At 43.3% G+C, this 26,348-nt stretch overlaps 1 protein-coding gene across 4 annotated transcripts in view; it reads right to left on the reverse strand.

Moving 5' to 3' along the window:
- SLC44A3 (solute carrier family 44 member 3) overlaps positions 1 to 26,348 on the reverse strand; it is an 83,326-nt gene that overhangs the window by 13,729 nt on the left and 43,249 nt on the right. For 3 of the 4 annotated variants that reach the window (XM_082477412.1, XM_082477414.1, XM_082477415.1), the window contains exons 10-12: positions 25,735 to 25,900; positions 15,225 to 15,381; positions 12,686 to 12,772 (exon numbers count right to left, since the gene is read on the reverse strand). In XM_082477412.1, the coding sequence (XP_082333538.1) occupies positions 12,686 to 12,772; positions 15,225 to 15,381; positions 25,735 to 25,900 (410 nt within the window). The remainder of the gene's footprint in view (positions 1 to 12,685; positions 12,773 to 15,224; positions 15,382 to 25,734; positions 25,901 to 26,348) is intronic. The other variant, XM_082477413.1, reaches the window with a different exon arrangement.

The raw sequence follows: 26,348 nt of genomic DNA on the forward strand, positions 1-26,348 counted from the left end.
TGCTTAGTGATGAGCAGATCTGGATACAGGGCTGCGCAGCGAGTGCCGCCTGCCTCCCCGCAGGCCCACAGAGGGCTCTCCCTGCGTTCACCTCATGTGACTTGGGTATAATCAGTGGAGGAAATGAGAGAGGCGAAGGGAGGCCTGGGCTTCCATGAGGCAAAATTAAAGTTGCAGCCTGTGAAATAGGAAACGCAGGGAATGGGAAATGCTCATACTGTATTTTGACCTTAGGATTTATTAGAAAGAAGACTAAATGGATGGGCTGTCCCCTGTGAGTGAAGACCATTGGTTTCCTCTCCTCCTTACTCTTACCCTTGACAAGGAACTGCAGGCAGCACAATGAAGCCAGTAAGGCTACAGACCTGGAGTCGTATGGATCCCCACAGAGCAGCTAGCATTCTAGATAAGCTCTTCAGCCTCTGGGCCTCAGCTTCCTCGTTTGTACAATGGGGGTAATACCCACTTAAAACACAGAGTCCTTGAGAGGACAAACTTAGACCGCATATGTAAAATGTGTACCAGGGTGCCTGGCAGACCCTCAAAACTCAATAAATGGTTGTTATTTACAGACCTGAGAAGGTTGGTTCTTTAGTTAAGAGAATGCCAAATATCTCTGATTTGAAGCTCAGCCCGAGGAAACGGCAAGAGGGAGATGGAGGGCAGAAATGGGAATGTTTACATGTTTTCGCATGTTGCACATCTGGGGGAATAACTTTTGAAGTCAGCTGTGTGTCCCTCCATGAACACACTGTTGATGGGTGTGGGGCTGGCGAAGCAACAGCTGACCTGTTAGGCTGCATGAGAAAGGCCTGCTGACAGAGAGCCTGGTAGTCGATTGAAAGGTCGCAGGCTGCTGGGAGTAATTACTGCTCTGTGCATGGCTTGGCCCAGCATGCAATGAAAACTCTTTTAAGAAAAATGCATTTATTTAAAGACACTGGCTGTAATAACAGAACTCTTCTTTCTGAAGCTCCAAAGGCTATCGGCCCTTCCATTCTGGCCTTCTCTACCCACTGGCACTTCTGCTTGGAAAGCAGCTTTTCTTACAGTCAGTCTTAGGTGTTGTTAGGGCAGCTCCAACAAGAAAGGGCAGCTCTTTGAGCTTGTATTTCCTTTTTCTTTATTGTCTCCCTGCTACTCTTAGCAGGTGCTCCAGGCTCTGTGAAGGCAGCACGAACCAGGGCTGGGCTGAGAAAGTAGGGGCTCGTCCTTCCATCCACAGACGCGTATGGAGGGTGTGCCTCTACTAAGCTCGGGGCTGGGCACAGGGCACTGAGCCAGGCCGACAGGCTTGTGTTCTTGGATCTCAGGAAGTTTTTGTTGCCGCCTTGATGGAGGCAAGACGTGGGCATGGCCAGCAGGCCCAGAGGGCCCTTCTCACCCCCACTGAGATTCAGCCTCATGAAGTCATCTGGCCTCAGCTGTCTCACTGCTTGGATGAATGCAAGTCTAGCAAATGCTTCTCTCTGCCTCACCCCTATGCCAGCTGAGGCCTTCTATAAACGGCAAAAGGAGGGGGAAGATGAAACCACTTGAAGAACATCAAAGACTGGATCCAATTGCTGAAACTTTTAGGAACTTTCTAGTCCTGCCTAGATAAGAATGCTGAGCCAAAATTCTTAGTCACTTCCTCTCCTATTTTTCACAGACCTCGTTTCTGAAATGTCTATAGAGATGAGACTCTAAATGGAAGGAGGACTGTCCAGCTATCCCCAGTGTGTGTGTGATGGTTCACTCTGCTATCCTGACTTCTGTTTTGCTTCCCTCATGTATTTCCTCCTTTCTTGCCTCTCTGCCCACCTCATTCCCGCAGGACTCAGGGGCCCTGTGCTCATTCCCCCAGGTGAGGGGAGGGAGCTGGGAGGGGGGCAGGAGAAGACACCCAGTCTGCAATTCTTACTGGCTTTTGATTTCCAAAATTTTAAGCTCTTCAGGCTCTTCCTACCAGTGGAGAAGGTGAATGAAGGGGGTTCCCAACATGACCCGAGTCTGGGAGCAACAGGTGGGTATGCAGGTCTTCCTCCACCCCCGGATTAGAAAATGAGACTCCCCTGCACTGGGGAAAGAAGGGGGGGAAGAGATCTGTGGGTCCTGACCAGGCGTCCAGCTCCGCTTTTTTTAAAGCAGAGCACGGAAAAGTAGCAAGACTCTAAAGGGGAGTGCCCACTCCTAGGGTCTGAGTTTGCCAGGAGTGAGGGGGTTCCAGAGACATGGGGGGCTTTCATTGCTAAAACCAGAACAGTCCCAGACAAAGCAGGAGGGTTGGTTACCCTAGCACTATCACATCTAGGCAGACAGGGCCATAGGTGGCCTTCCAAAAGACTCCTGCTTCCCAAGCAGAGCTTGAAGGAGCCATGAAGATGGGAAGATGGATGTCTCAAGGGCAACCTGTGTGTACTAATGCCTGGGGCTACCTGACACCTCATATAACCCATGGGGGGATAGCCCAAGAATAATGGATTAAACTTTCTGCCAGTCCAGTGGAATGGGAGTTAACAGACAGAAATTAGGTTGAGAGACATGATACAGTATTTCTTGCACATCTGAGATTGTGGATGAGGTTCACATCTGTGTGGAAGTCAGTCAGAGGTGAGACTCAGGCAGTGGTGGCACAGAGCACTGTCAGACTCTAGCTTTTAGCAGAACATGGAATCAGTAGCCACTGCATCAAAGTGGCTTTTATTCCCTTGACCACTGTGACTCGCACCGCCTTCCTTTTTTTTTAAATTTTTTTATAAATGCATTCTCTAGTCTCTGGCCAACAATCACTACCTTCTCCCAACAAGTTTAATGTCTAAGACAAAGACAATTGGGGAGTGACAGCTGAGGACAGTATTCACAGTCAGTGTCTTGCTTAGAAGGGTATGGAAGGGGATGAAGCATGGGCTTCAGAGGTGGCCACTCTGACAATGACTCTGTTCCAGAAGCAGATGCAGATAAAGAGAAATGACATGAAGAAACCTGCTCTCCATCACGAGGAAGATTAGATTTGGGGTAGGAGCTATTTAATGGTTTAATTTCATTTCCCACACTAAATGAATTTGGGAAATGTCGAAACTAATCTACAATCTTTCCATTTCTTAAGCACTTAGGGCAATGTTGAGAACTTGGATTACCAAAGTTCTATCTTCCATTTGAACCATGCCCCCACCCGGCCCCCACCCTGGCTGCCGTCACAGATGATGGGCCAGCGTCGGTGGTAAGCATGGTGCCCACAGCGGACACTAGGCTGCGGACGAGAAGAACACAGGGGGAGCCAATGGGCAGCTGCCTCAGCCCCACGTGGAACACTGTCCATCAGAGCACAGTGTTTTCATGGGTCACCTGCTTCCTTACTTCTGGGGAAACTGAATTTTGCTGACTCCAAAGATAGTTTTCATAGATCAAAGTTAAAAACACAGGCAATCTCCCTCAGCATATTTGCAGCATACCTAGAGCATGTCATGACAGGAAGGGAAGGACAAAGAACATTAGGGTTTGCTTTATGTCCTGCATGGAGCTCAGACTTATGAAAGGAGTCTTACAGATAAGCAAATGGCGATTCCTTGGATCAGATGACCTTTTGAACCAGTGTTGTTGGAAACAGTCCCAGTCATCCTCCCTAGGCAGTGACACAACTACCCTTGAAAATGGGAGTGAAGAGGAAGAAAATGAACGCTAGATGCAGAAAAGAGGGGGCCAAACCGATGTGCTATGCAGGGGATGTTTCCTTAACCTCGGGCCACAGTCATTTTCTGGTTATGGGTTTGGATTTGAGTACTGGCTTTCCCTCACCATCATCCTTTGTGAGGGGAAACTTAGTCATTAAGTTCCTTGGACTGCAAGGACCAGAAGGGCTGCTCTTAGCAATTCAACTCCCCCCAGCAAGTCATGAGTGCAGTGATTCTGGCTGAGGGTAGTGGGGAAGGAAAGGTGTTTTTGGAGAAGTTCCCTGTGGATGCTGATATACCCCTGGCTGAATAATAACCCCAGGAACCCAGCACTGCTCTAAGTGCACAGGACAGAATCAGAGCTTGTATACTTAGCAGGTTGATAATGATAATGACTCCCATTTATTCAGCACATACCTCTACATGCTAGGCACAAAACTAAGAGCTTTGCAAACATTATCTCTTTAATTATTTATAATAATCTTGGGAGACAGGCATTGTTATACCCAATTTGTCTGGTACATGGTAGACTTCCAGTATGTGGTGAATAACTAAGCCTCTCCTTCCCCTCACAGAAGAAACTAACATTTATGGAGCACGTACTAAGAGCCAGACACCACACCATGTTTATGTGTATTAGTTTAATTAACCCTCTCAGCTGCCTATGAGGTAGGTGTTAAGAACTTTGCTTTATATATGGGGAAACCAAGGCTAAGTAAGAGAGGTGAAGTGACCTGTCCAATGCCACACAGTAAGTGGAGAAGCTATGATCCAAACCCCGACCTGTCTGCCTTCTTCCCATTCCATCACACTGCTGGGAAATGAACAGATGGTCCAGGTCCAGAGAGGGAGGAGGGGGAGGAAGGAGGAGCTCTCATAAGAGGTGGACAAATATCTTCCAGAAGAAGGGGAGCGCTAAGGTGTAAGGAGAAGGGAGGATGCTTGGAGAAGGAAGCTGGAGGATTGGTACCATTAATAAGAGGTGAGATCCCATCCTTCCCAGATCCCAGTGTTCCCCACCCTCTGCCCTGTGAGCAGGGCCCTGACTTCCATGTTGCCCAAGGGAGTGGGGTGACCTACATATAGTTCTGTTTATGAGGTGAGCCGGGGCAGCTCCCATCGACATTCTGTGTACTGTGACATACTTGTTTGTCCCCAGTGTCTCAGTGAAGCTCGGGAGGGTGGGGGGAGAGAAGATGCAAGGTAGAGAAGAGGAGAATCAGAAAGAGCCCTGCCCACTGTGTAAGCCTGGTTGAAGCACTCAAGCCCTGTGGACCCCAGATTCTGCTGTAATGAGGGGCAGGGTTTCCATGATCTCTTAAGTTCTGGGGTCCGAGTTCCTCCCTGGGGAAGGGGTGCCCTGGTGGACTGGTAAAGACCTGGTTTTAAATCCTGGTGGAGGTAACCCTGTGTTTGTATTTCCATGGCCATTCATTCCCAGAGGAGGTGGTTGACTTGAGGGACTTGAGGGACTTAAGGGTGAGTTTGGAGGGAAGAGCAGAGCACAGGCTGTCGCAGCCCTCTGTCACTCTCTTTGGGATCTACCTAGCACTGAGGACACACCTTCTCAGCTTATCAGCTGAGTTCACAGGGGAGACCCCAGGGGCAGGTCTACATTGTTGGCTGGGCCTGGGACAGGGCGAGGTGGTCTCTCCATTTCAAGGGTGAAAGTTTAATAAGCTGCTCCTACAATGTATTTTCCAACCCAGCCATTAGGTACTCAAGGTGATACTGTTAATCTTCATCTGCTGCCTCTTGGGTCTCTCAGTTGTTCAGAACTTTACGAGGAAGAGGGATGACTTATTATGTCTCCCAAACCTTAACACTCAACTCTGTTACTTTCCTCCTGTCTAACCTGGAGCAGGTTGCTACTTAACCTCTCTGAACCTAAGTGTCATCATATATTACAAAAAAAAAAAAAGGGTAATAATTGTACCTTTCTCACAGGATTATTTGTGAGGATGAAGGGAGTTAATACATGTAAAGCAGTTAGCATGGTGCTTGCGGCACAGAAATGCCCAATAAGTGGTAGGAATTCCTGTCTTGAGGAGCTGCACACCTTGGAGAGAGCCTAACAGTTGTCTCCCAAGAGGTTTTCTGATTAGCTGAGGGCCCCTTGCAAAACTCACCCTCCCTTCCCTATAGTGAGGCAATCATTCACTCAACAAACATTAACTGTTTCTCTGAGAAGGTAGAAGAATTTCAAGTCAGAAAGGACAGATGGCAGCTGCACACTGGGCCTTTCTCCAGAAGGAGGAGAGGCTGCTGAGGCCCATTTAGGGCAGAGGGCTTTAGGGCCACACCCTCTTGAGCCCCAAGCCTTGCAACACACCCACAGCAGGTGGGAGCCGGGCTCCAGAGAGGCTGCTCTCCAGGAAGCCGCATAAAGCCTCAGCGCTAAGCCCAGCAGGTTCTGAGCCACGCACCAAGAAACATGAGGATACAGTTGGTTTTCTCCCAGACAGCCTGGGGTCTCTGACAAATAGGCATCTCAATTCCTTTCTATCTAAAGTCAGGACAGTAGCATTTGCCACAAGGCAGCTGGGCTGTGAGGATTACCATCATCTAGAAATGGACTTTAATGTAAACTATCATATTGACACACATGCGAGTTTCTTCTACAGCATGCACACACGGAGGCATCTCTCCAGGGCTCTCAGCATCAGCTGGCTGCCCCAGAATAGCTCTAAGCCAGTCGGTGGGGGCAGGAGAATTCAGAACCACTGCTGTCATGGAAAGAACAGCTGTCTGCATGCTCTGTGATGAGGCAATGTCAACTACCCCAAGAACTGTGTCCTCTTAAGAACCTTTACATCATTTTCATAATCGAGTTCGAGAAATTGCACAATATTCATTAGTTTTCTTTTCTGAGCTGCACACATTTTTCTGGGGAGAGGAGAGGAGTTCCTGGAGGTCTGCCAGCTGGCTGACGATGAACCAGAATCAGACATGGAAAAGTTACCCAGTGCCTTTGCTCCTGAGGGACTGTGAGAGAGAGAAGCATTGAAATCGAGCTAACTGCAAGGGAAGTGGAGGCGGGAGAGAAGGCTTTGGGATATTACAGAGTCCGGTCAGCCACAAAGGCTTCGAAGACAGAGACCGACTTTACGTGCCCTGAGAAACAAGCACTGGCAGGCAGTGTGGGCGGGGGTGTAGGGGTGGGCTATGAAGCAGGGAGGGGAGAGATGTGTATATTTTCCTAGTAGCAGCAAGTTTTTCTCTGCACTGGACTCGACAAGATTATCTGGAGCCTTTCTGACCAGTATATTTGTTAGTTAGGAAGCCAGGAAGCTATGGGCATTTCAAATCAAATGCCAAGAGGCAATAATCTATGCACTTCTTGGTATCTCATATCTAGACGGACGCCACAGTAAAGCAGGCTGGCAGCTTGATGGGCTGCATGAAGGCAGATCTGACCAGGAGATACAGCAGAGATCCACTGGGCACCCAGCTACCCTGCATAATGGCCCACGGCAGAAATGGGAGGTGAAAGCTGCTGGACATTACTCTCCACTGTTGAGAATGACCGAGGTGACTGGCATTTTACCAGTATCTCATCACCAGTTCAATGTACTTATTGCTGTCACTACAGCAGCAGTGTTGGGAGAATCGCTGGAAGGGGATGCAGATAGCGGTCCACTCACATGCTCAGTCCACTCAACAAAGATTCTGGAGGCCTGAGATCCGGGCAACGTAAAGCATCATTAATCTTTGTGATCCCAGGGTAAGTCCTCACCATGGATAAGAAAACCAACATAAAAAAAAATGATCCTGCCATTCAGGACACAGTGGGAGGACACACAATTCACATTTTCCATCCTGCCCCACATCCCGCACAAAGCGGGTCACGGATATGAGCGGCAACACGGTACCCGCATGCCCCAGCTCTCGGCTGGCACCACGGCAAGGCTGAGCACATCCCACGAAGACCTCAGGTCATTTAAGCTGATCCTCTTCTGCAGAAGCTCAGTAAGATGGAGGGATTCACCCAAGTTCCACAAAGACGGCAGAAGCCAGCTGCTGCCACACCTGACTAGGGTTTGCCTTTACCTAAGAGCTCCTCCCAGGAGACGGAATGGAAATCGTCGTTCTCAAACTTGTTTGACCTCAGCCCACAGCTCACTTCCTATACCCATTCCCACTTCTGCTGGAAGAACAAAGAATTGAAAAGGAATGCAATGCTCACCATGATAAAAATACAACACATTAAACAAGAGCCAAATACTCACCAGAAGTAAAGTGGTAAACAAGGCAAGTATAACTGCAGTTGAACAACACAGCCAATCCAAGGCGACTCTGGTGGCACTCATAGCAAAGGGTTCCTTCCCCAGTCTGCAAAATCCCAGCTCTGCCTGGGCTCATTCACAAGCATTGAAGGGTCACCAGGCATCGCCTTGGCAGTCACAGACATCTTAACAGAATTATGAATTTGAGTCCTCAGGAAACTAAGTAAAACATCAATGTTGGTTCATAAATGACACATTTCAGTAAGCTTTAAGTAACATCCTATGCACTTTATTGATTGGTAAAAAGCCTTTAGTTGTATGCGAAAATGAAAATCCATGAATTGAAGAAGAATGAATGTGCCTGTAAGAATTGAAGAAAGAACACTCTGGAATATTCAATCAGTTTGGAATCATCAGGAAGAGTCCTGTGGCCCACCAGTGGGTTTCACACCTAGAGGGACACTGACCTAAAGCCACCGTCAGCTCTGGGACAGACATCTGTGTCCTCCGTGGACAGAACGTGCACTCAGGGAGACATTTCACGAGGAACCGTGTGTGGACCGTAAGAATAAGGGGCAGGCCGTTCCTGCCGAAGGGTTAGCCTCGAGTCCCATGAGGGGACTTCTCAGTCGGGCTCCTGGAAAGTGCTGGGAGGGAGGGGGAGGCTGCAGGATCTCCTCGTCTGAAAATCTCTGAGAACAACCAGGCCAGTTGGCCTCCCAGAAGCTTTGACACTGACTTGTCTGAGGGGAGGAGGTGGGCTCAGACCACCCTGACTAGCCTTTTCTGCATGATCCAGCCTTCAACGCCTTCAACAGTCCCCACACCTTTCCTGTCCTCCTCTACAAAAGTCTGTCTGAAGCCAGCCTTGCTCAACAGCCAGCAACTGACTTGTCTGGACTCTGGCTTGGGCAGGCGCTCAAGCGATCCACCCCAGACAGCGGTTGTGACTCCCTCTCTGACTGTTTCAAAATGCACAGTAAGTATGGGCTTGGGTCCCAGAGGCAAGACAGATATGGATTCAAACCCTAGTTATGCCACTGACTAACTATGCGTCCTCTCTAAGCCTCGGTTTCCTCATCTATAAATTGGAGGTAACTATCTCAGGGGGCTGCAGTTCAAACTCAAAACTGATCCAATGCAGGGAAAGTGCTGAGCACACAACTAGCCATACAGGGAGTGCCAGGAGGCCACGGCTACTGTTGTCGCTATCAGCTGGTGACCTCCGGTGGTGCTCTATGCTCACGCCTGACAAATCCAACCTCTTCTGTGCAAGCTCTCCTAATCATCAGGTCAAAGCACCTCCCCATACCAAGACTCCCCTTTCCTGAACTCCGCAGTTCTCATTCCAGCACATATTGTTCTTGAAGCATCTCATGCAAGTGCCTCATGATCTTCCTCATTCCCCACACCAGCTTGTCAGCTCCTGGAAGGCCTGGCTTGCTTTATATTGACTCTGTTTCACCACAGTCCCCTCCCCCATTACACCTGGTTCAGATGGCTTGAATACAGCACAAACAAATAGATGTTGGATAAATAAATGTGTGAGGTGTACACACATAATATTTTCAGCTATCTACACATTTGGTATTTATGATGTAGAGAGACAAGTAATGAAAAATGATGAGATGTGGGATTTCATCCCCCACCCCGCAAGTGAATTACCGTGTAGCCTTAGGCTGGGTGTCGACTGTTGACAAATGTGGCAACTGCCACCAGCCTCCCTCCCAGGACCGGTGAAGACGGATTAGGCTTTTAAGCAGCAATGCTGAAACACAGCCGGCTACTTGATCTTAAGTAAAGAAGAGCATCTGGGTTCTGTTGGTAACAAATGGATCTCATTCTCTTCTAGCATTTCCCAGCTCCTTCTGCACAAAACTAGCAAAATAAAAAATAAGCCTCAATTCTTATAAATCTGATTGCCAGAGAAAATCTTTTCCTAGCAACTCATTCCCATGCCAGGAAATTTTTCAAGAGGCTAATCTAAATTCCTTCTCTCACTTTGAGCTCACTTTCCTTTGTCTACTGCCAGATGAGATCAACAATAGCTTTGACTACCATTATACAACAATTATCTTTATTCTTACAAATCATTATTTCACTCTGCTTTCCAGTAGTTGATTTAGACTAGAGGTGACCTTTCCCTCCCCGCCAATATTCACGTCACTTCTTTCTTTCTTCTCCATTCTTCCTTCTCTTCTTTCTCAATCTCCTAACCCTTAGGCCTCCCAGTGGTGCCCACATCAGCTGGCAGTGCCTAGTCCTGTAGGAGTCACCCTGCGTTAAAGCTGCTCCGACAGCTGGTTTAGGCCCAGGCCTAGTGCACGGGCACCATGAACAGAATCCAGAAGACCTGTCCCTGTTTGCAACACTGATTCACTACGAGCTGGATCCTCGAGGCTAGCTGAGCCTTTCTGTGATTCAGGGACAATCATTCCCACTGTAAATCTGTTATAAGGATTCCTCCCCTTTATAATGGTAATTATAGTGTGATTAATACTAACACTACTTAGGATCTTGGAAACATTTTGAACTCCCCAAAGAAAAGGTACTGGGCTAATATAAGGTGCTGAAACTTCAGAATGCAGCAAATACATCACTTAGGATAAGAGGGCAGAGAAAACAAACATGAACACGGTATGAGACAGTGGCTTTCAAACATGTTCAAGCAGCAGAGCCTGTCTTCAAATGAAATCTTCAGTGGAATCTCACTCCTAAACCAGATAAAAGTGGAGCTGCTCTGGTTGCAAGGCAGGGGTGGGTGGTGGTGGTGGTGCTGGTGGTGGTGCTGGTGGTGGTGTTGCTGGTGGTGCTGGTGGTGGTGCTGGTGGTGCTGGTGGTGGTGGTACTGGTGGTGGTGGTACTGGTGCTGGTGGTGGTGGTGGTGATGGTGGTGGTGGTGGTGATGGTGGTGGTATTGGTGGTGGTATGGGCCCAGAACCCACCTTTCCTTCTCCTCACCCATTTCTTTCCCCTCCTGAAGTGGTGGTCCCTGCAGCACCCACAGGGAGCCCCTAGGCTTCCATGGGGCAGTGAACGAGGGACATGGAAAGAAACTGAATTTACATAATACAATGAGGGCACTGCAACTCAACCTTCAGTTCTTAAAGGGCCATGTGGCCAACATATTAGTATATCAATGGTCCCACTGCTTTTGTCTTTCTCGTCTGTCTATATGTTTCTCAGCTTGATTTTCATGTACGTATATTTTATCACAGTACTTTTTTGTAATGCATCTCAAAATCTTTGCGGAATAAGTTGGTATCTGGATATGTGCACAGAGTTCTAGGAGACAGAGGCTGGCATATTACACTGTGACAAGACACTCATAGAGTTTGGCCTGACTTTGCTACAGGACCCACCATTCTGAAGGTGCTGTGGTATTTTACTGTGTTTTATACATGCTGGCTTGAAGTGATCCAAGTGAAAACTAAATACACTCTAAAATGTATTCCAAGATTCTTAAGAAGAGCCTTAAATATAGGGTTTTACTACAAGACGACTACAATCTCCCCTGAACAATGAAAGATATTCTTAATGCCACTTACAAGACATTAAACATAGATGGCCTAATTAGTCCCTTTGCTTCTACTGGTATATTTATTAGGAAGAGGGGCAATAATAAGAAGTACTTTTCTAAGTGAGACAAAGTATAAAACAGCCTGCTGACTTATAAAAATAATGCTTTGTATAAATTTTACTAAGGGTTATTAAAATTTCCTAAATTATCTACAGAAAAATAAAACATATATTTAAATTTCCATCAGTTTGAAAGACTCAGGAGAAAAAAAATCTGAAATTCAAACAATCACAGTATGCAATTTTTCTGATTTTCAAAGGAGTATTTATAGCTTAAAAGGGAAAGGCTGGCAAAATATATAAAAATTAGGGAGGCAATTCTTTTCCTATTTCAGGAAAATTATAGTTCTTGGAGAAGACATTGAAAATTAGCTCTCAGTTGATATACACGCCTTGTGTTAGTTTCTAAAGCCCCCTCCTCTTTTTATTTCTGAAAAGAGAGACACATTTCTTTCAGAATTTGAAGAATGGCATTAGTGACCTAAAGTTCTAAGGTAAAGGTCTGCAAACTACAGCTGAGGAGCCAGATCCATCAGACACAGAGTGCTTCCCTCTGGCCAGAGCTAAGAATAATTTTCACATTTTAAAAATAGCTGGAGGGCTTCCCTGGTGGCGCAGTGGTTGAGAATCTGCCTGCTAGTGCAGGGGGACACGGGTTCGAGCCCTGGTCTGGGAAGATCCCACATGCCGCAGAGCAACGGGGCCCGTGAGCCACAACTACTGAGCCTGCACGTCTGGAGCCCGTGCTCCGCAACAAGAGAGGCCGCGATAGTGAGAGGCCCGCGCACCGCGATGAAGAGTGGCCCCCACTTGCCGCAACTAGAGAAAGCCCTCGCCCAGAAACGAAGACCCAACACAGCCATAAATAAATAAATAAATAAAATTTTTAAAAATAGAAATAGGTACTTTAAAAAAAAAATAGCTGGAAAAATTCAAAAGAAGAAGAATATTTCTTGACACATGAAAAATACAAAATTCAGATTTCAGTGCCCACAGGTAAAGTTTTACTGGAACACAGTCGGGCCCATCCAGTTACATCTTGCCTGTGGCTGTTTTTTGCTGCCGCAGCAGAGCTGAGTAGTCGTGACCCAAACTGAATGACCCAAAAGCTGAAAACTTTTACACAATCTGGCCTTTACAGAAAAATTGGCCAACCCCTGACCTAAGAGATGATGCCCACTGGCAGGCCCCTCCCTGTGTCCCTGGGGCACGTGGCAGGAGACATACCTGGTTGAAATGGCACAGGCATTTGTCAAGACACCGGAAGCAGCAGTAGCAGCAACGGGACACACAACTCGACCAGGCACCGTGCTGCTGGGGTCAGGTTAAGAATGAAAGGATCAGTGTCAGAAACAACACAGGAAAGAGGTAAGCAGGCAGTTTCTGTGAACATACCGTGTTCCTACTTGGAGACCCACGTACCTGGGGAAGCACTGCAGCAGTTCTCACTCGGTACAGAAGTTCTTCTATTCTGTATATGCTACTCCTACTACTAATTATTATCATTACTACTACTGATGAGCAAGGTTTCTCTCCTGTGGGCTTACCTGTTAGGACTGCTGTTGACTTCAGCAGAAAGGGAAATGGGTTAGTCCATATTTACCAGCAAAGGTGAACTAGACCTCCTGGTTCTAGTAAAAAAAAAAAAAAGAATCTCTCTTCCCTCTTCACCTTCCCCTAAGTGTCTTCAATTATAAACTCTGCTTTTTCAAACCAAAGTCTGTATTCATGAAAAATTCACATCCTTGAGACAATAAAACTAATGCACTGTAGATACTAGTTACGTGTCCACATAAAAAAAGAGTCAGGTTTAATTTTTTTGGAAATACATCCTATAGTGAGATTTTCAGGGCTAAATTTTTAGGGATAAGTTAGTCCTTCGAAATATAACTTGAACTTGTGTATAACTCAGGAATGAATAATTTAACGAAACTTGTTGGGGGAAGGGGTGATTGAATGTGCCCAGACCCAGGGTGGAGGATTCCTGAAAACAATCCTGAAACAGTTCTCTTGAGGGCCCCGGGAATAACTCAGCCTTACATGGACATTTTCTTGTCCCAATGTTAATTCAATTGGACGAAATTTGACCTGGATACTTTTCAGCCTGGCCATGGTTGTAAATAAGCCACTTAATGTAAGAAGGGTCTCACAGTGGCCGTGTGACATGTTTAAATTGTAGGTACAGTATGGGGCTGTAAGGCTGCTGAGGAAGACCATTTTTTTTTTAACCTAAGAAAGGACACATTTCTCCAACAGTGACACCACTAAAAGGGAGTTTGGCCCCTTAGTCCTTATGGGATCTGGCGAGGGATAAATAACCTTTTAGACCTCTGCCAGAGAGGATGACCCACTAACTTCTCTTTCAGATTTATGGAGGCTGTTTCCCCAAAGAATTTCAGGTGTCTAGCTCTAGGGGAGATAGCTAGTCCCCTACTGCTCATTAATTTGTGAGTATCTATTACTAATGCATACATATACCTATAATACCTAAATATGAATACATTTAACATATATAAACTATATGAATATATTTAAAATAAAAAAGCTGCTCTGTTCTTCAAGAAATCCTTCTCCCAAGTTTCCTAAGATTGAAGGATCAATTTCAAAATGCAAGAGCCGGAGTAGCTTGATTTGTCCTGGATGTGCAAATGCTTCTTCAAGTCACAGACATGTAGCTAAGCAGTACTTCAGCAGAAATACAAGAAAATACTCTCTGATCAGGGGCAACGGCTTAGCATGCATTTCAAGATGAGGAAGCTAGATAATTTTATGCGAAATTCAATCAATTGTTCCTAATTAATATACTACTCTTAAATCTTGATTACAGACTTAAATATCAACAATTCAGATTTCTGCTTAAAAGAGCAAACAAAAACAATTCTAAAGTATAATTATGAACCCACATGTAAAACTTCCCCAATTAACTAAGAGCACATACGTATACCCAAAAGGTTGGACTCATGCACGTTTGAGAAACTCTGACCAAGTCACCAACGCTGAGGTGGGGATGGGGTGGAGATTAACATTGTGTGAGAACAGAAAAGTTGGGGAAAGTCCAACCTTCCCTTGTTTGGCAGGCCAGAAATACCATGAGAACAGCTGTTTTCCTGGTGTTTTGGTTTCCACTGCCATTCATAACCAAATGTGCATGGAAATAAAAACCAGGGAGGAGAAAAACCCCCAGGCACAAAAGCCCCACAGTTTTCTGTCTTTTGAGCTGAGATTGAGGTCAGCTTGCCCATTTCTAACTATCAAGCACGTGCGTGTGCGCACACACACACACACACACACACCCCAGCAACTTCCCAGGTCACCCTCCAGGAAACACAAAAGATGGGGAATATTTTAGCATTAAAACAGAAACAAACAAACATTATTCTTATCTTATAGTGTACTTTTCTTTCTTTAAAAAATAAAGCATGATAAATGTCCGTAAAAACTTGCTTAAATTGCATCTTAAGAATTCCTCCCATTTGTTCAGCATTTAAATAAGAAGGAAAACCAGCAAACTCAGAGCTATGCCTTCTCCACCCCACCTCTGCCACCACATTGGAGAAAATCCAACAAACAAAGCTATGAACAAAACAGGGATGGGGACAAAAAGATTTCTGGGGGTGGGGGGATGGGACCTGAAGAACACTGGAGCTTTCTGAATGGCCACTGGCACAGGTCACATTCCTGTCCCGGGACCCAGTGTAGTTTTCCAGCGATTAACTTTTCTGTAACCCAAACACGGAGTGCACTCTGTTTTAGGGTGCTGCCTTACCTTCTCTTTCAGAGTGTTATAGATGTACATGAGGACGGCTCTTGGAACCCTCACCACAGTGATTAAAAATGACCCTTTGACAACTGTTCCCTGATGGTAGCAGAAAAGAATGGAGAGAGATGAAAGGATCGGGCGATCAGGAGGGTCATTTTTATTTCTGGGAACAGGAGAAAAAAAGACAGCATTTAAAAAACACTATTTAGAAAGAAACGAGAGACTTCTCTCTGGTTCAAATCATCTGTGGTACTAACAATTTAGAAAGCAGGGACGCCATCCGCTTTTGGCAAAATTTTTACACTCCTTGGTAGCTAAGGTTAAATGATTTCTTGGACGAAGTTAATTCCTTTTGGTGGTGCTCAATGTTACAAACATGGAACAGAAAATTTAAAAAAAAATACTGATGAGTTAAATAAGTTTTCCTCTTTACCACGCCTACCACCTCCACCAATCCATTAAATTGCGTATTGATCCCATTTTCATTTTCAGAAGTTTAATTATATAATAATCCCCAACGTTTAAATTACACACATGCATCTGTAAATATTGCCAGTATTAGCTCGGTGATTAAAATCACCACCAAATCACATGACCAGGATTGGCAGCCAGAGAGGAACCAGCTTACAGCGAAGGGAGGAAACGTTCTGGCTTTCACACAGCTCCAAGCTCCTGAAACCCAGCTGATTTCTACTCTGCTCTGAAAAGGTCACTTCACTGTGAATCATTTACGGGACTTGTCATGACACAGCTCTCAAGAATGCAAAAGTCAGTTTCACAGGCAGGAAAAAAAGTGAAAAAGAACAGAATGGGCATATCCCCTACCCAAATCTGAAAGATAAAACAAAGGAGGGAGGGCTGATGCAACCCCTCCCCCGACCCTCTGATGCCAGTTCTAGAAAATGAGGCCCTGTCCGAAAAGCTACTTCACTGATTCCAAGTGAAGCTTGCTTTCTTCATAATGGATTATTCTACAACTTGCTCTGGTTGCTAATAAGTCACTATGAATTAAGGTTTTGACAAGAATCTAGGTTTTGAGGGAGGAAAAGGAAATTGGCCAGAAATGTTTCAAGAGTTGGCAACAGCCGTATTTTGCTGTTACTTAAATCATCCAGGAAGGAATAGAGAATATGAAAGTAATATTGGGAGCAGAATAACTGCAATCCAGTTGTGCCACAAAAAGGGCGATGTGTGTTTCAAGTCAATATTGTTGAAAATAGGAAATACCAGGGAAGCTATTGCTGATATGAATTCATTTAGATCTGATAAACTAGAAAAGTAGCACAGCCAGGAAAATCGGACACATTTTTTTTTCCCTTTCCTCATTCTCTTTTTTAAAAGGAAGAATGTTTACTTTCCCATTTAGGAGATTTATGCGCCTTAGAACATATTATGGTGCTCAAGAGGGGATGCAGGGAGAAGAGGGCAGCACCTGCTTTCCATCTGGTAGGGAAACAAAGGATTCACAGGCCACTGTGAACAGGGCCTTGGGGGCTGGTCCTCCAGGCACTGAAGTTTGGGGTTAGGCACCCGCTTTCCGAGGTCTTGCTGGGATGGGATTAACCATTTCAGGCAGAGGAGTGTCTGCATTGTCTGCACTGCCCTCATCCATGTTGCACCCCAGTGACGTCTCCAGCCGCTCCAGGGCTTGGCTGGAAGAAGATGTAGACATTCCAGAAGCTGAGTTACCACATGAGAGAGAAAACCTGAAAAGAAGGCCAGCTCACAGACCAGGCCAGCTTGTGGAGCCAGGAGTCACTCAATACCCGCCCTGAGAACTAAACGCCACCCCACAGGGAAAGGTCAATCAGCGGAGGGTCTTGGGGTCCCCACTTTCTCTCCCTAGACCTTCTTTCCATGTTCAAAGGTAACATCATCTTATCATCATCCCTCCTCCGCTATGCATGTGGCTGGGGCCTTCATCTCTGTTACCTTCACAACCAGCCAAAACTGCCTTCAGGAAGAGGCTCTGATTACACCTGGTGAAGCTTAAACTGAGACTTGACCATATTTTGAGAATTGGCGTTCGGGACTGCAGTGCAGCGAGGGGTGTATTGGGCGGCTCAGTGACGGGCTTGTGAGGATGCTAGGTCCTCCCGTCAGGCCTGCGCCTCTGTCTCTAGGGAGTACTGCGTGCTGAGCATCTTCTACCGGGTTCTGTGGGTGGTGGCAGTAGGAAGACCCCGGGCAGTGTGAGAGAGCAGGAGGTTCGAGGATGCACCCCACACACCTAGCTCCCCTACTTTTAAACTTGCGGCTGCTGAGTGCTAAAGGTGCCTGGCCCTGTGCAGTGGAGCCAGGGCCCCAGGACACTGCGTCAGCTCAAGTCACTGGGCAAAGCATTTAATGGTTCCATTCATCCAAGTCTGTAGCGCCTCTGAGTCATGGTACGTAAGTGCTGTGTTGCAACTACTATTTGCTTGGACAGTAGAGCATAAGTCGAATCCAGCAACTTCGGGGTCCTAGAGGCACGTTTTAGCTCCGGTTAGATCCAGCCTAGCGCTCACTGAGAACTCTTCAACAGTATGGAAAACGCATTTTGTGCTACGGCTCCTGGACAAGGACCGGGCAGCACAGGACGGATGGCCTCCAATGTCAATCTGGTCCTGAGCAAAGGAGCATGGTGTGTCCCTGCAGAGACCTTGTCCTTTCCTGATATTTCTTTCAGCAAAACTACTGCAAGATGGGATGGTGATGACTGCGGGGAAGCTGTGAGATTCACCTTTCCAGTCCCAAAGAAAATGGAAGCTCTTTGCTATGTAGAACAGGTCCTCGGCAGCTCTTGTCAGGGTTAGGAAACTCATCTGTCTCCTACCTAAATTCCTTAGGCTCCGCTGTGATTCCACTTCCTCACTTCCTCCTCAGCAAATCCAAAGCAGCTGGAAGCCATCTTTTGTACAGTTGCAAAGGATGAAGTCATGCCTCGTGCGTCCCTTCTCCAAACTGAGCAGTGCTGGTTCCTTCCCATCACACCTCAGCCACATCTTTATGGCTCTCAGCTGACCCCTCTTGAAGCAAATGGTTGTAAAAGGGAAATTACACAGGTTGCCCATGTCCTGGTACTTGATGGTCTTTGTATGAACGCTTCAGCCCTCTTACTGCTTAAATGAATGACAGAGATGAATGCACTCTGGCTATATTTAATTCTCACCCTACGTGCAGGCTAGAACATGAGATCAAAGAATTGTGAGCCCTGAGATAAGGAAAAACCTTGAGGTTTCAAAATTAGCACACAGTCAAAAAGAATGCAGAACTCTTTAATAAATGAAATAGTAGTGCTAAAAATAAATCAGCATGCATTTTACTTTGAATTAGTTTGTTTATTTTTATCAAATATATGAAATATCTTAAAAAGTCAAATAGTACTGCTAGGCATAACAGGAAAAACAACAGTTTTCTTTCCCCACCACTAATTTTCTCTCCCTGGAGGTAATATTTTAGCTGTTTCTTCTGGAACTCACCCTCACACTTCTAAATTACTTGTTCTTACTGCTATTTCTTGATTTTGTTTTCAGCCTCAGAGACTGTCAACCAACTTCCCACCATGGAAGATGCAGGTTTCGTTCTCCTACACAGCCTAAACTCCCCAACACACTCATTTTCCCACCCCTCTTCTTCTCAACATAATTACACTGAAGTTTTTAATGTTTTTTTCCCAGTTTTATTGAGATATAATTGACATATAACATTATGTAAGTCCAAGGTACATAATGCGTTGATTTGATCCACTTATATATTGAAATATGATTACCACCATAGTGTTAGCTAACACCTCCATCACCTCATATAATTAACCATTTCTTTTTTGTGGTGTGAACATTTAAGATCTACTCTTTTAGCAACTTTCAAGTATATAATACAGTCTTATTAAGCATAATCACCATGCTGTACATTAGATCCCCAGAACTTATTCATCTTCTATCTAGAAGTTTATACCCTTTAACCAGTTATCTCCCCTTTCCCCTACCCCCAGCCCCTGGTAACCACCATTCTACTCTGTTTCTGTGAGTTCAGCTTTTTTAGATTCCACATATAAGTGATATCATCCAGTAACTGTTTTTCTGTGAATTATATCACTTAGCATAATGCCCTCAAGGTCCATCCATGTTGCTGCAAATGGCAGGATTTCCTTCCTTCTCATGGCTGAATAATATTCCATTATATATATCACATCTTCTTTATCCATTCACCTTTTGATGGACACTTAGGTTGTTCCCATACCTTGGCTACTGTGAATAGTGCTGCAGTGAACATGGGAGTGAAGATATTTCTTCAAGATAATTTTTTTATTTCATTTGGATATACACCCAAGAAGTGGGATTGCTGGATTGTATAGTAGTTCTGATTTTAATTTCTTGAGGAACCTCCATACTGTTATACTGTTTCCATAATTGCTGTACCAATTTACATGCCCACCAACAGTGCACAAGGGCTCTCTCTTTTCTACATCCTTGCCAACAGTTATCTCTTGTCTTTTTGATGATAGCCATTCTAACAGGTATAAGGTGATATCTCATTGTGGTTTTGATTTGCATTCCCTGATGATTAGTGATGTTGAGCACATTTTCATGTGCCTGTTGGTTATTTGTATGTCTTCTTTGGAAAAGAAGTTCAGTTCCTCTGTCCATTTTTTAACTGGATTTTTTTTTTTTTTTTTACTATTGAGTTGTGTGAGTTCTTTATATATTTTGTTTTTTAACAGCTTATCAGACATACAATTTGCAAATATTTTCACCCATTCCATAGGTTGCCCTTTCATTTTGTTGACTGGTTCTTTTACTGTGTAGAGATTTTTAGTTTGATGTAGTCTCACTAATTTTTGCTGTTGTCGCTTGTGCTTTTGGTGTCATATTCAAAAAATCATTTCTAAGACTGATGTCAAGGAGCTTTTCCCTTATGTTTTCTTCTAGGAGTTTTATGGTTTTAGTTCTTATGTTTTAAGTCTTTAAACCATTTTGAATTAACTTCTGTGAACAGTGTAATACAGGGGTTTAATTTTATTCTTCTTCATGGGGTTATCCAGTTTTTCCAGAAACATTTATTGAAGATATTATCCTTTCCCCTTTCTGGGATCTCAGTTCTCTTCTATTGATCTATGGGTCTATTTTTATGCCAGTACCATACTGTTCATATAGTACCATACAATACTATAGCTTTGTTGTATAGTTTGAAATCAGGAAGTATGATGCCTCCAGTTGTGTTCTTCTTTCTCAGGATGGTTTTGGCTATTTGGGATCTTTCGTGATTCCACACAAATTTTAGGATTTTTTTTCTATTTCTGTGGAAAATATAATTGAAATTTTGATAGGGAATGTATTAAATCTATAGATGGCTTTGGGTAATATGGATATTTTAACAATATTAATTCTTCTGATCCATGAACACAGGATATATTTCCATTTGTTTGTGTCTTTCTTTCATCAGAGCCTTGTACTTTTCAGTAAACAGATCTTTCACCTCCTTAGTTAAATTTATTCCTAAATATTTTATTGTTTTTGATGCTATTGTGAATGGGATTGTTTTCTTTATTTCTTTTTCAGGTATTTTGTTGTTAGAGTATAGAAATGCACCCATTTTCTGTATGCTGATTTTGCATCCTGAAACTTTACTGAATTCATTGATTTAAGTCTAACAGTTTTCTGATGAAGTCTTTAGGATTTTCTATATATAAGATCATATCATCTGCAAACAAAGGCAATTTTACTTCTTCTTTTCTGATTTAGATGCATTTTTTCCCCCTTTTTCTTGCCTGATTGCTCTGGCTAAGTCTTCCTGTACTATGTTGAACAGAAATGGTAAGAGTGGGCACTCTTGTCTTGTTTCTTATCTTAGAGAAAAAACTTTCAATCTTTCACCACTATGTTTTAGTTAATGTTTAGGGTTTACATTATCAGTACATATATAAAATAAAATCAGTACATAAAAAAAATACAACTACTCCAAACAGTGTATTCTGATTATATTTCCTTTTCTGTACAACTTCTGGTTTTTCCTTAAGTTAATAATGTTTCACATTTTTTATTTGCTTGGTTTTCCATGGACTTCACCAAATGCTTCACCAAAGTATAAATTTTTTCTCCACATACTCAAACAACACATCTTATATTCTCTCAGTTTCCTTTTTATTTTTTCTTGGAGACATCCTTACTGGAGCCCACTGCTCTCCAGCTCCTCCTTGGACTGGTTGTGCTCTATACCTGCTGACTAGCTACCCTCCTGGGGATTCCCTTCTTTTCTTCACTGTGTTGGAGCCCATTTCCTGAAACTCATGCTTTCCTCCCTGGCTTACTCATTAGTTTCAGTGGAGAAAGGATGTGGGGAGGAAATCTTTTGGGATGCTGTATGCCTGAACAGGACTTTATCCTCCTTTACTCTTGACTGATAGTATGAGTAGGTCTAGAATTCTAGGTTGGAAATAATCTTTCCTTAGAATTTTGACAGCCTTGTCCTACTGTCTCCCTGCTTCAGAGTTGCTGTTGAACATCAGATCTCATTCTAGTTTTTTTTTAATTTTTACTTTTTATTGAAGTACAGTTGATTTACAATATTAGTTTCAGGTGTACAACACAGTGATTCAATATTTTTAAAAATTATACTCCATTAAGGTTATTATAAAATATTGGCTGTATTCCCTGTGTTGTACAATATATCTTGTAACTTATTTATTTTATACATAGTAGTGTGTACCTCTTAATTCCCTATCCCTACCTTGACCCTCTCCACTTCCCTCTCCCAAATGGAAACCACTAGTTTGTTCTCTAAATCTGTAGGTCTGTTTCTGTTTTGTTATAGTCATTCATTTGTTTTATTTTTTAGATTCCACATGTAAGTGATAACATATAGTATTTGTCTTTCTCTAATTTATTTCACTAAGTATAATCCCCTCCAGGTCCACCCATGTTGTTTCAAAATAGCAAAATCTCATTCTTTTTTACGGCTAATATTCCATTGTATAAATATACCACATCTTCTTTATCCATTCATCTACTGATGGACACTTAGGTAGCTTCAATATCTTGGCTGTTGTAAATAATGCTGCCTGAACACTGGGTGCATATTTCTTTTTGAATCAGTGTTTTTCATTTTCTTTGGATGTATACCCAGCAGTGGAGTTGTGGGATCATATGGTAGTTTTATTTTTACTTTTTTAAGGAACCTCCATACTGTTCTCCATAGTGGCTGCACCAATTTACATTCCCACCAACAGTGTACTTGGGTTCCCTTTTCTCCATGTCCTTGCCAACACTGGATATTTGTGGTTCTTTTGACAACAGCCATTCTGACAGGTGTGAGGTGATCTCTCATGGTCTTGATTTGCATTTCTCTGATGATTAGCAATGTTGAGCATCTTTTCATGTGCCTGTTGGCCATCTGTATGTCTTCTTTGGAAGAATATCTATTCAGGTCTTCTGCCCATTTTTAAATTGGGTTCTTTATTTTTTTGATATTGAGTTGTATGACTTCTTTATATATTTTGGATATTAACTCCTTATTGGTCATATCAGTTACAAATATCTTTCCCATTCAGTAGGTTGTCTTTTCATTTTGCTGATGGTTTCCTTTGTTGTGCAAAAGCTTTTAAGTTTAATTTGTTTATTTTTGGTTTTGTTTCCTTTGCTTGAGGTGATAGATCCAAAAAATATTACTATGGCTTATGTCAAAGAGTGTTCTGCTTGTTTTCTTCTGCGAGTTTTATGGTTTCCAGTCTTACATTTAGGTCTGTAATACTTTTTAGTTTATTTTGGTATACAGTATGCAAAAATGTTCTAATTTCATTCTTTTACATGTAGCTGTCCATTTCCTGGCATCACTTATTAAAGAGACTTTCTTTTCCCCATTGTATATTTTTGCCTCCTTTGTCATAAATTAATTGAACATAAGTGCATGAGTTTATTTCTGGGCTCTCTATTCTGTTCCGTTGATCTATGTGTCTGTTTTTATGCCACTGTAGCTTTGTAGTTTTGATTACTGTAGCTTTGTAGTACAGTCTGAAGTCAGGGAGTGTGAAACCTCCAGCTTTGTTCTTTTTTTCAAGATTGCTCTGGCTATTCGGGGTCTTCTGTGGTTCCATATAAATTTTAGGATTATTTGTTTTACGTCTGTGAAAAATGTCATGGGTATTTTGATCAGGATTGCATTAAATCTGTAGATTGCTTTGGGTAGTATGGACATTTTTTACAATATTAATTATTTTAATCCATGAACACAGGATATCTTTCCATTTATTTGCTTCATTTTCAATTTCCTTCATCAAAGTCAGTATATAGGTCTTTTACCCATTCTAGTTCTTGATATTTTGCCTGTGATCTGTTTTTCTCTGTAAAGCTTCTGGGATCTTCTCTTTATTCATGTCCTCCAGCTCTGGGAAATTTTGATAATTTCTTCCCTTCTTTTTTGTTTGTTCTCTGTTTCTGGAACTCATATTAGTAAGATGTTGGGTGTCCTAAATTAGTCTCTGATTTTTTATCCTTTTTCTCCCATTTTGCATCTCTTTATCTTTTTGTTCTACCTTCTGAAAGAGTTCTTCAACTTTATATTTTAATCCCTCAGTAGAAAAATATCACTTCGCAATCATATTTTTAACTACAAAGAGGTCTTTCTTGTTCTCTCAATATTCTTTTTTTTTTATTCTTATTTTATGGAAGCAACATTTCTTGGTTCTTTTTGAGGATACTATAGTTGTCGTTGTTGTAGTTTTCTTCTGCTGCCTGCATTGCCCCTATTTTCCCTAAGTTCTTTCTGTTTGTTTGTTTTGTTCATTTTGATCTTTTTCTTTCACTAGAGGCTTCTTCTAATGTTTAACAATCACTGGTTATCAGTTCACATTTAAGAGTGAGGCACTGAAAAGTGAATTAGAGGTTCTATATGAGGGTGACTGCTGACCGGTGAGTTTCACGACCTGGTTCAGAGTCAGGGAAACAGGCCATTTCATTGGGGGACCCCCACATGGCACCATCTGTAGGTCGTTTCTTTGGGTTAGACAATTTCTCCAAAGAAGAATCCGATAATCTCCTGCCAAGGAAATATCAACCTGGCTGTCAGCATCCTGGAGGCTAAGCTGTGGAGTGTGGGTTGGTAGTAGGTAGAATACTATTCAGTATTTAGACTTTCACTTGCTCCCCCTTCTTTCAGTGCAGAGCCTTGCCCCAGCCTCAGCTGTGCCAGATGCCCCACGTCCAGATCCTCTCTGATGACTTCTCCAGAGAGCAAAGCTCCCATCTTGTCTTCTGCCGGTGTGAAGGAGGGGCCCTGGGGCCCAACTGCTCCTTAGGAAGACCTTTAACTAATCTTTGGAAGCACATTTTACACTTGGATTCCTGAGCCTCTCTAGGTTTTTGTGGCTCAAACCAGCCTCCTCTCCCACCGAATGCACAGACATAGGGAGATAGTCACTTCACTGGAAGTTAAATAAAAAGCTCTCGTTGAAAATGCTTTGATTTTGTGGTACTAAAATAGCACAAAATCACTGCTGTCAGAGAGATATGACCTGCTGGCCAATTTGGTTAGAATAATCTCTGCTCCTCTACTCAGGAGTAAGCAGCACACACCACCCCCTCCAACGGCTCAAAGGTTCTCAATGCCAAGGGCTACAGCCCTTTGTGCATCCTATGGGCTCTCTAATGATGGAGGCTCCCAACAGCACCTCTGTAATAAAACCCACAGTACTCCTTATCATCAGGAGGTAATTGCTCAATGGCATGAATCATCCCTGGTTGACTTTCTTACCCCCATGAACCCTCATGTTTTTCTGCTCATTTAGGCTGAGAGATTAGAGGAGGATCAGCCCCATAGGAGTAAACTTCCTGTTCTGAGTCCAACCCTGTCATTCTACTGGCCGTGTTCTTCTTGACTGTGGCTTTATCTTTGCCTCATGGAGAGTAGCACACACAAAAAAGGTAAAGGGTTGAGATGTGTATGTGTGTGTGTGTGTGTGTGTGTGTGTGTGTCCTCAATTATTTTGATGAGGTAAAGGAGGATAAACACTTAAATAAGTATCATAGCGAACAGAGAAGCAAGTAATTAATTCACTAGCACTTAACTATCTGAACATGAATTATATTTTATAGTCATGTACAATTCCCTTAGGGTTTAAAATTGTTTTCCAAGAAAACATTCTCCTCATTTTGCAGAGGATGAAATGAAGCTTGCAGAATTTACTGAAGTGTGCTCCAAATAGATCAGTAATGTTTTTAAAGTTTGAAGTCAGTAAGAATGGATATTTACAGGAGAAGTCAACCCTTTCTTTTGGATATCTTTCAATTCTAAGCTGTACAAATACTTCCCTGTTGGGCTTCCTTCTGGGTTTTCTAGCTTAAAGTAAGAGGTTGGAAATGTGACAGATTTAAGATATAACATTTCTTTTTACTACCAAATGAACATCCTGCCTAATTTTGAGCTTGGTCTTTTATTCTTGCCAATCCCTTTTGAGAGGTCATGTCAAAATTCCAAAACATCTTTTGAGATACACAACATGAAGCACATAGACAAATCAATAGGAATAACATGCTAGACCTACCTGTTGAAATAACATGTAACCACTGCCCCAGCTATAGTCATTTGCTGGCATGCAAGGATGAATTCACTAGTCCAGATGAGGCCAGTTAAATGGTACCACCACATATACCGAATGCCTGAAAGAGGCTTATATTCCACTTGGCCGCCTTCGATAACCTGTGCAGCTCCTAAAGTTTAAAACACAAACATGCTTTATACCTATGTTTTCCTAAGTATGGAAGAAGGTTCAACAGGCCATGCTTCCTCATACCTGGGCTTTGGCATTATACAAAACACAGATGCCAAAGTAAAGTTTGAAATACCCACCATAATATAAGATCTTCATAGCAAAACTAAAAATTGAGAACACACATTTAACTTATGAATAATATTAACAGGGATAATTATGATGACTGATTGGTAGGCAATTTGCAAGGCACTTGACCTATACTCTAATACTCACCCCACTTTACAGATATGAAAACTGAGGTTTGGAAGAGTCAAGTGACTTTTGCAAAGTCTCATTGCTCATGACTAGTGGAGGGAGAATATAAACCTGGACATACTGGACTCTAAACCCATGGTTTTTCTACCACAACACTTAGTGATGCAAACAAAACTTATGTTGATGAAAGC

This window comes from Balaenoptera physalus (genome assembly GCF_965194825.1).
Source record: "Balaenoptera physalus genome assembly, chromosome: 1".
NCBI lineage: Eukaryota > Metazoa > Chordata > Mammalia > Artiodactyla > Balaenopteridae > Balaenoptera > Balaenoptera physalus.